The sequence below is a fragment of the Galeopterus variegatus genome, unplaced genomic scaffold (assembly GCF_000696425.1).
Source record: "Galeopterus variegatus unplaced genomic scaffold, G_variegatus-3.0.2 Scaffold1612, whole genome shotgun sequence".
In the NCBI taxonomy this organism is placed as follows: Eukaryota; Metazoa; Chordata; class Mammalia; order Dermoptera; family Cynocephalidae; genus Galeopterus; species Galeopterus variegatus.
The window spans coordinates 7112-17847 of record NW_007727723.1 but is presented as its reverse complement, the minus strand read 5'-3'; the positions used below and the strand labels follow the sequence as shown (position 1 = coordinate 17847).

Genomic DNA, 10736 nt, shown 5'->3' with positions numbered 1-10736 from the left:
ATATATATATATATATATATATATATATATATGCTGAATAATTTAACAATAGCAATGCTACCAGGAAAATAATGAATGAAAATGTTAAATTTCCATTTTTTAAAAATCCCTCCCTCCTTAATGTCAGGACGTATTACCCCAAAAATGGCACCCTGGCATTTGAGAAAACAGAAAACTCTCTCCTTCTCCTCGTCGTTTCCCCATGGGGCAAGTCATAAAACCTAGGAAGAATTTTCTGACTTTCCCCTGAAACAAGTCAGAAGGCCCTCATTCTAGATATGCCCTCCCTAAACCTGTAGGAAAGGAACATCCTTACCTCAGAAGACACAGAGTAACAGTGAAGAATCTAAACAAACAGCCCTTGCTAAGTTCCCCCCAGTTTAACACCATTAGATCATCTTATCCAATCAACCTCCATGACTGTCTATTTCTTCTTCAAAATTAGCATAAAAATATGCACGTTTACCAGTTTCTTTGGGTCTTCCCTTTCCGTGTGAAGGCTCCCATGTTATATAAAACTTAAGTTAAATAAATCAGTATGCTTTTCTCTTGTTAATCTGTGTTTTGTTATAAGGGCCTCAGCCATGAACCTAAGAAACGGTAGTGGAAAGATGTTTCTTCTCTCCTATATTTCCTTCTTTCTTTCTAGAAATTTAAACAATAAATGTATTAACTAGAATGTTACCACTTGCTTTTAATATTGTTAAATTAAGTTTGGCTTAAAGGTTTCTTCAAACATAGTGAACTGTAACCTAACTTGATATGTAAACAGACAGTAACCTACTTTTGTAACAAGAAGCTAATTCTCAGCCAATCACAGGCAGCCAACTGTTCCAACCAGGCTCAAATAAGGCAAATGCCCAGCTCTAACCAATCCAGCTATTTCTGTACCTCACTTTTATTTTCTGCACTTTCCTTTTTCTACCTATAAATCCTACCCGGCCATGTGACAGCCTGGAGTTGCTCTGAACCTATTCTGTTTCTGGGGGTGGCCTGATTTGTGAATCATTCTTTGATCAGTTAAATTCTGTTACATTTAATTTGTCTAAAGTTCTTCTTTTAACAACATGGTAGGTACTTAATCCCCTTAATTTCATTTGATGCTATGATATCTGCATTGTAAACTTAGCATTTCTTGCTTTAAATATCTCATTGTGGAAATTTTCACTCACACACAAAAGTAAAAATTATAGTATAATGAATACTCATGTAACCCAGCAACTAGCTTCAACAAATATTAAACTTTCCTCAGCTGATTTCATTTATCCTTACCCAGTCACCACCATGCTCCAAGTGTCCCCCTCCTCAGAGTATTTTAAAGCAAATCACAGACATTACTTCACTCATAAATACACGTTAATTATAAACTTCTTTAAAGTCCCAAGTTATGTGTTGACTTTCATATATAAGCATAATAAGACAGTAGTTATCAGCAGCAATTGAACTGTAGCCACTGAATGATGAACAAGTCACCTATGCAACTTAAGAAAGTGTTTTCCTTCTTAAATAAAAAGTCTGCCTTTTCTTTGCAGAAACATTTCAGAGTGCCTATATAACATGTAGGGTATTTCTGGCCCAGGGAATAATTCATCATCCTGACAGTAACTAACACAATCTCCAGCCACTATTCAGAATATCCACTCTAAATCCTGTGAACAGGGTCCTAGGTATGAGGAAGTCTGAATGCCTGTTGGTGGGCACAGGAAAGAGTTCCAGAATGTATGCCTTGGAAATAGAAGGAAATGGCTTTTCAAACAACCACACATCACAATAAAAGTCAACTACAAACATTTAAACCATAAATTCTTCATATCGTACTACAATTTCTCAGCATAAGTAAATAATAACCTTGTTCTCTTCTTCATTTCAATCAAGTAGTAAAAGCAATAAAATTTAGGTGTAACTGCAGTTTCACTTTGGTTAAAACATCTGAAATTTCTTTCACATTCCTCAGCTATGAATGTCATTTTTATTTTAATCTTCATTTCAACAGCTGAAATGTTCGTTGAAAAATATGTAACTTGGCTCTGCCACTTAGCAGTTATGTGACTTTGGGCACATTAGTTAACTATTATAAGTAACAAAGAATTTCTATCTCTTTAAAAAGCACACAAACAACAGCTACACGTTACATGGTTGTACCAAGGACAAAATTAAGAGTATACATAAAGTAATGAAATGCACTAGTTATAGAACTCAGCTGTCTAAAGAAGTTAGTATGAACATTGGATTCTACCTGAATCCATAATTGATGGAGTTTGGATGTATTATCCCCTCCAAAACTCATGTGGAAATTTAACCTCCAATGTGGCAGTGTTGGAAACTGATTGAGTCATGGGGGCAGATCCCTCATGAATAGATTAATGCTCTCCCTGGGGGAGGAAGGGTAGTGAGTTCTCTATTAGTTCCCGCGAGAGCTGATTGTTTAAAGGACCCTGGCACCTCCTCTCTCTCTCTCTCTCTCGCTTCCTCTCTCGCCATGTGATCTGCTTGTACCTACCAGCTGCCTGCTGCTTTTCCACCATGAGTAGAAGCAGCCTGAGGCCCGTGCCAGATGCAGCTGTCCCAGAATCATAAGCCAAATAAACCTCTTTCCTTTATAAATTACCCAGTCTCAGGTATTTCTGTTACAGCGACACAAAACAGACTAATACAATAATAATCTACTTAATTATAAATTCCAACATGTCCCATTCATTTGGCACTTTCTACTTTTACCTTAGTAACATCTTTTATAGTAGAGGCAAATATTGATATTTAGTTCTAACTAGCACTTTAGTCTCACTAACTACTCTGTAAGCTCCCTGATTGTAGGGACTGCATCATATTATACAAGTACAAGAGCTGACATTCTCAAAGACGGAGGGTAACAGAATCGCATATACACCTGCCCTATTCCTAGTCCTTAGAATAAATAAAAATCTAAGTTGGAAAAGCACAGACATGTGTTCTTTGCAAAAACTCCTCAGGTGTCTCTGATATGCACCTCCACTTTTAACCTTCCACTTTAATTTTGCATTTCTACCACTTTTTTTGCATATTGCTGAGGAGGCAGCCAAAGTCCAGAAGCTTATGTAACATGCCCCAGACGACCTGACAAGACTCTGTGGATACCCTAACATGTAGACAACCTCTCCTGTCATTCACAATAGGCAATTTCCTAACTGCACTAAACAGAAAATGGTAAGTTAGTCACTTGCAAAAATGCTGACCAGGAACTTGATAAGTATTTTTTACATAAATGGAAGCTGGGAGACGTTATGCACATTCCAATAATGGGAGAGTGCAAAGGGATTCTGGAGCAATCGGGGTTCTATATGCCCTCAAAACTAACTGGCGAAGGCTCACTTGTATAGGACAAGTCCCACACTGAGGAGAAACTTCTGGAAATAAAAACTATATTGAAAAGTACAGGAATAATTGATCACAGAAAGTAAAGATCAAATCTCATGTAAAGTTATAGAAAAGAGAGAGATAAAGAGAGAATAAGGAACAAAATAACATTCTTATAGGCAATGAAAGAATGGAAGAAAAAGAGGCTCACAAAATAGATTTTCACCTCTAACCTATTATTTCAAAATGAATTTAAAGAAAATAAGATGATAAAAATAATATGAAATAAAAAAACATAAGTTCGAATTAGGATATGTCAGAAATAAGATGATGCCAGTTTAGGAACTGTTGGTACCTAAAAGGGATTAAAAATCTGAAAAAAATAGTATTCTCTACATGAAGGAGCATGGAATGTATGGAATATATTGATCTTTATAGCATCCCAAAGCCACAGATGACACCTTTAATTTGCTTTGTCCACTACCTCTCCTGGTAACACCTATAAGTAGATATTAACGTTGCTTTCAATGATAAAAATTAGTAGATTTTCTTATATCTTACTTATATATAGTGCATTTCTATGCCATCTAGAATAACTGAGAATGAACTCTATCAGAAGGCATTTTTTTTTTAAAAAAAAAAAAAGCCTTTTCTAACAAACTATCAAAAGAACTGAAATTTTAAGACTTATTCCCCTAAATGTACTACAGTTTTCCCCCTTTGATTCTGTGTAGCTATTCTGACTGAAAAATGGGTGATAATAAAAACCGTTTGCTGAGTAAAGTACAGAAACAGAAAGTAGCTCACCTATTCTCTACAAAGTTACTCATTCAACTGTCCTCTCTGGAGGGTCCATGAAAGAACACGGCAGCAATATAGTATCATCAAGATACCTCAGACATTAGAGTTCAGCACACCTAGGTTTAAAGCCCAGCTATGTCACTTGCTATAAGACCTTACTTAATTTTTCTAACCTGCTTTTCTAGTCTATAAAATTTAGATAATACTGGGCCGGCCCGGTGGCGCACTGGATAGTGCGCCGCTTGGGAAGCGCGGCGGCGCTCCCGCCCGAGGGTTCGGATCCCACATGCAGACCGGTTCCCGCTCGCTGGCTGAGCGAGGCGCGGGAGCGACACCGAGGGTTGCGATCCCGTTGCCGGTCCCCGGTCCGGTGCGGGGGCAACACTGAGGGTTGCGATCCGTTGCCGGACATGGAAAAAGACAAAAAAAAAAAAAAAAAAATTTAGATAATACTGTACCGTATATGGGTGTTGTGAGGTTTAAAAAAGATAATTACAACATATATCGGGCCACAATAATAAAAATATTTATACATACACGCAGTGTCTGGCATACATTTGATCATTTAAAATGGAAGTATTATCTTCCAAAAATTTTTGACTCGGCATAGTGACCTCTTATTGAGAAAAACTGCATTAAGTATTAAAATATGAATACAAAGCAATTCTCATAATTTCTTATTTTCTTTAAACTCATTTTGAAATAATAGGTTAGAGGTGAAAATCTATTTTGTGAGCCTCTTTTTCTGCCATTCTTTTGTTGCCTGTAAGAGTGACTGAAGTATGACTTGACAGAAAACAGTAAATATCACTGACTACCTGCTACAGTCTACTCTGTTCCACGGGGTTTTAACTACACTGAAGAGCAGTCTAGCTAAATCAATAACTAAGTTAGCATCGTTGGGTAGGCAGTACCAGGCACAGGAAGATGGTGCGTGAAGAGCTGCTGCACAGGAAACTTTGATCATACAATTGTCTTCTTACACAAGTAATTCATTTATGGCCCTTTTAACTGATCGCATTATCAATTCTCCTATTTAGCTCTCTCTCTCTCTCTCAAATCTCTTCCGCAAAACTTTTCAAATGATTCTTTCCTCTTACTTTGTTGAATATCTAGTGTGGTCATGTGATACTGACAAATTACTATTTAAATTAACAGTGTGAACATGATTTTAACTCCCATTTCTATTTTTTACTTATACTAAACAACTAGCTCAAATGTCCATTTGAGCTTTTCTTAATTAAAAACAGTAATTAAAGGATTCTACTGGCAGCAATATTTAGAGTAGGAATTGTACCTTCTCTCAAACACTGCATTAAAACATAACCATCCTTTCCAAGAGACAGGTTTTTAAATGTTAAATATCAGATCTTTGTACTGAGATTAGCTTAAATTGCCTCACTTTCTTCAATCACCTATCATCTGTATAGAAGAATTAAAAATGAGTGATTCCCTACACCTTCCAAATGTACAAGCTATACTAAAATGAAAGTACAGTATTGTAGTGCATACATTCACAACATACTGAATACTACATATTCTTAAAAAAATCTCAGGTCAACAAAAGGTAAATTTATAAGCACTGCTCCTCCAACATTCAACCAGTATTTATTGAATATGACATATTCAATAATAAATATTACATGCCAGGCACTGTTTTACACTCTGGGGAGTCAGCAGTGAACAAAACAAACATAACTCCCTGCCCTCAAGGAGTTTACTAGATATTCTAGCTCACTGTGGCTTAGAAATCTGACAAAAAGGAAAAAAAATAGAGATCTATCCTTCAAATCAAGAGAAAGTCATCCTGAGAAGCCTGGTTAACAAACAACCTGAGACAAAAATACTGTGAAAGTATGATGGAAAAAAAGAACCTTTAGAAAAAAATTTTTTTCAAGCCAGTACCTTTATAAAATGACATAAACAATTCTGATTATTAATATACTCTTTAAAAAGATAATATTATATTCCAAATAACCAGAAGTTGATTATTTAGAGCCACATAAGTCTGGGATACACTAAACTACAATTCAAAAAGAACCTGCAGAATACTATTTATTAGTTCAATGATTATAAACATAAAGAAATTAACAGATAGACAACAGCTCCCACCACTATCATTTATTGAGTATTGAGTGCCCACAATACAACAATCAGTGTTTTAGCTGTTTTATGTTTCCTCTGATACTGTACAATCTAAGTTACGCTATTTCATAGTCTGACAAGTAAATAGGGAAAAAAGAACTAAATATTAACCATATGGTTACTATATAGGAAAGCAGATCCCTTTTTTAAAAATATTAATAGTTCAGAAGAGCACATTTTAAAGAGAAACATAATTGATGCCAAACTTGAGTAGTAAAATAGATCTTTCTGAGATAATAAGTAATTTATAATCTCAGCTACTTTTAAGTACAACACATCTTGGGCTTCTGTTTCATCAATTGCCTAACTAAGGATTGAGGTAACAGCCAACCAGAGATGGTGGAAAAAAGCACTGGATCACAAGCCAACCTGAGACCAGACCCATCTCTGACACTGTCTGGGTAAGTGAGTTTGGGTAAGCCATGTGCCCTGAAGCTTTAATTTCTTCATCAATAAAATAGGCATTATAATGCCAGTAATGCAAACTTCCTATGAGATCATGTGAGAATACTTTTAAGTTAGAAAGTATTCAAAATAATAAAGAATTATTAGACAATCTCTATAAACCCTTTGAGCTCTAAAATTATAGCACTAAAACTCTACGAACCACAATTATTTTGGGGCTAAGAACCTCTGGGAGCAAATAAGATAAACACAGAACATTTAAAAATTTACTTGAAGGCACTGGTTTTTAAATCCAAAACATCTTCTTAAAAAGTCCAGACAGTTAAGGATTCTGGTACAGTGTGTCACAAAGAAGCATCAAAATACAAGGAAATGAATCACTTGCTTCTCCTTCCTTCTGCTCAAACATAGAGGACACTGATGACAATGAAGAAGAGCTGAGTTTCACCATAAGAGAATAACCAATAGCAGGGGTCAAGATAACATACAATCTGGAGTTCCCAGGAGGTGAGAGAAAGTAAAAAGAAGATCGTCTTTTTATGCTGACTGAACATCCACCTATTACATCTACCTATTAATATACCAAATAAACTGCTAAACATAGTTTCTGCTATGTACAGGATGTTGTAAGCGTCATGCATATCAAGCCCCCAAACACTTCTTATTCTAAATATTACTACAACTGTATTGGTCCAAATAAAGTAAACATGCGAAATAAAAACCAAGAGTCTGTGCACTCTACCCCAGCAAACTGAAGTGTTCCAACAGTGTTCTTTGACACTTTCCATGACTGCACATCTTGCTCCCAGGTTGGAAATGCCCAGTCTTCCCCTTCTGCCTGAGCAACTCTTCCTCACTTCAAGACTCAAACCAAGCATTACCTCCAGAGTTAAATGCTCCCTCTTCTGCACTTCAGTGGCACTTTGTGTTACATTACAGAATAGGCCATGAAGTGTGCAATACTGTAGTGCTTTACAACTGCCTCTGTGGCTGCTATGGCTGTCTCCTCCCCTGCACTGGGGGGTCCCTGAGGAAGTGCACTGTGTTTTATTCATCTATGTATTCTCAGCCCTAACACCATGGCTGGCTCAAAGTGCATATTAACTGACTGAAAGAATAAGTAAATACTGAAATTCCACATTCTTGCTTAATTAGAGTCAACAGAATTTTTTTTTTAAATGAACACTTTAAATTCATTAATGTTAAGGAGTTATTATTTAGATGTCATTAAAGAGAATGGGAAAAGGATCCAGGGAGAAAGGCAAAGTAATGTTCCCATGCACTAACAAGGTAATAGAAAAACCAACAGAGGCAAGGTAGTAAATCAGGAAGAACAAACTTCACGGCAGAGGCCAAGTCATTTAGTCTTGCATATGTCTCTTCATCTACAAAATGGAGACAACTCGATGAAATGAATGAAGAGAATGCTAACTATAAAACAGTGTAAATACGCAAGGGATTAAAAATGAAAGTGACTTTCTATACACAAGCTGTAGCGTTACTGTTCAATTTTACAGACAGAATGGCAAGTCAATCCAGAGTACATGATTTAGGTTGAAGTTGATGGCAGAGAAATAATTAGAATGTAAAATTTTAAATATATTAAATCCAAATGCAGCAAGAGTATGGTCATTATATTTCTCTCCCTGGTTTAGTAAAGAAATTGAAGTAGAAAAACTAGGTGATTTTATTCTCTTCAAGAGAGGAGCATGATTTGATATCCCCAAGAAGGTCAAGACTCTTGAGAGAGCCATGCAGAAAGAGAGTGCAAATGTAAACATCTCCTCAGAGGCAGTTCCTAAGGGTATCACTTATATTCAGGATGAAACTGTCCAACCTCCCTGCCAGGGATCCATGCTTCTCCAACTGAGGAACAAAACAGTAAACAATTGTTCTTGAAACCAGGAACCAACATGGCTTATTTCCTCTTCGACCATCAATAATCTCTGATTTGGGGAGCAATTTTTTTTTTTTTAATTTTAAAACAAACAAACAAAGTATATATTATAGACAAACAAATGTCACATGATTTTTTAAGATAAAATAAGCTCTAATACATGTAATGCTTCTAGGAGAATTCTTTGAGCTACATCCTCAGACCCCAAGAAGGAAGACTGGGATCATTCTCTATAATGTTTTTAATGTTTTTTGAGACACGATTGACACACAGTAAAATACACAAATCTTCAATAAACAGCTCTGTGAATTCTTCCTAATGTATACATCCACACAGTGTATTATTATGAATACACCCAGATGAAAATCTAGAACATACAAGGTTCATTCAACTTTGACCTTAAAAAACTCTGGAGAAAATTTTTGACAAGCATGAGATTAAGCCAATTTGCATTACCTGTTCTTGTCTTTGGTGACTGTAAAACTTGACACTTAACATCCTTAATAATCCCAGTGTCTTTGGTACCTATAAAATAAATGCATATCGTACAAAGAAAGATTAATGCAATAATTTCTCATCATATAAAGTCCTTTTATCATGAAAAGAATACTATAGCAAATCTAATATTTTAAAAAGTGGTTAAGAAAATCACCAATAGGTCTCTTGTGAGATTCTGTTTTTGTTTAGGAAAAAAAAAAGTCCATCGAGTGATAAAATCTTACAAAATATGTCCAAGATCAAATGCTCTTGTAAATACTTAAATAACAAGTCTAGTACAATTTAGGAAAATTAGTATCCACTGTGAGCTCTTCTCAAATGAGGCTGCCCGTGGTTACCATTTTATTTTGACATCACTATGGAAAAGGTCAAAACTTCCAATAGTAATTTCAGCCATTAAGAATTGCTTACAGCAAAGGAAACAATCGACAGAGTGAAAAGACAACCTACAGAGTGGGAGAAAATTTTTGCCAACTATGCATCCAACAAGGGATTAATATCCAGAATATACATAGAACTCAAGCAATTATACAGCTAAAAAACAAATGACCCAATTAAAAAATGAGCAAACGAGCTGAATAGACATTTTTCAAAGGAAGACATACAAATGGCCAACAGATACATGAAAAAATGCTCAACATCACTAGTCATCAGGGAAATGCAAATAAAAACCACACTGAGATACCACCTCACTCCAGTTAGACTGGCTATAATCAAAAAGACGGTGAATAACAAATGCTGGTGAGGATGTGGAGAGAAGGGAACACTACTGCACTGTTGGTGGGACTGTAAATTAGTACAACCACTACAGAAAACAATATGGAGGTTTCTTAAATAATTACAGATAGATCTTCCATATGATCCAGCAATCCCTCTTCTGGGTATATATCCAGAGGAATGGAAATCATCGTGTCGAAGAGATACCTACACTCCCATGTTCATCGCAGCTCTGTTTACAATAGCCAAGATATGGAACCAACCTAAATGTCCATCAATAGATGACTGGATAAGGAAGCTGTGGTATATATACACCGTGGAATACTACTCTGCCATAAAAAAGAATGAAATACTCCCATTTGCAACAACATGGATGAACCTGGAGAAACTTATGCTGAGTGAAATAAGCAAAGCACAGAGGGATAAATACCACATGTGCTCACTCATACATGGGAGCTAAGACAGAAAGGAAGGAAGGAAAGAAAGATCACAGTAGTGTCATGGACTTACAGAGGGAGGCGACATTCCTAGCGCTACACAGTGGAGTGTGGGGAGAGGGGGAGGGGGTAGGAGGTTGGTGGATAATTGGGGGGATGATGAGGGGTACAAAAGTAATTTCTGGTAAGGGGTATGCCCCAAGTATGAATCTGGCCCTCACATCATGGGCAGGAGGGGTGACAATTAGCTTTGTATCTCATGAATATTCTTAATTAAAAAAAAAAAAAAGAAAGAAAGAATTGTTCTTACTTTTTAAAAATACCAGAAAAGAAGTTATTATTTAGAAACCAGTATTTGAAATAATATAACACAGGATGTCTTTGTCTTCAGATTTAAGACATATACTTTGAAAATCAAGAAGTAGAGATGACTATTATAAAAAAATGGAAAATAGCAAGTGTTGTTGAGGATGTAGACAATTTGAAACCTTCCTACACTATTG

General features: G+C 36.1%; 1 protein-coding gene across 1 annotated transcript in view; it reads right to left on the bottom strand.

Annotated features, from left to right (window-relative positions):
* LOC103594718 (neuroblastoma-amplified sequence) overlaps positions 1-10321 on the bottom strand; it is a 301995-nt gene extending 291674 nt beyond the window's left edge. Inside the window, exons 1-2 of the mRNA XM_008577970.1 lie at positions 10307-10321; positions 9038-9106 (exon numbers count right to left, since the gene is read on the bottom strand). Of these exons, the coding sequence (XP_008576192.1) occupies positions 9038-9106; positions 10307-10321 (84 nt within the window). The remainder of the gene's footprint in view (positions 1-9037; positions 9107-10306) is intronic.
* Positions 10322-10736: the final 415 nt, after the last annotated feature.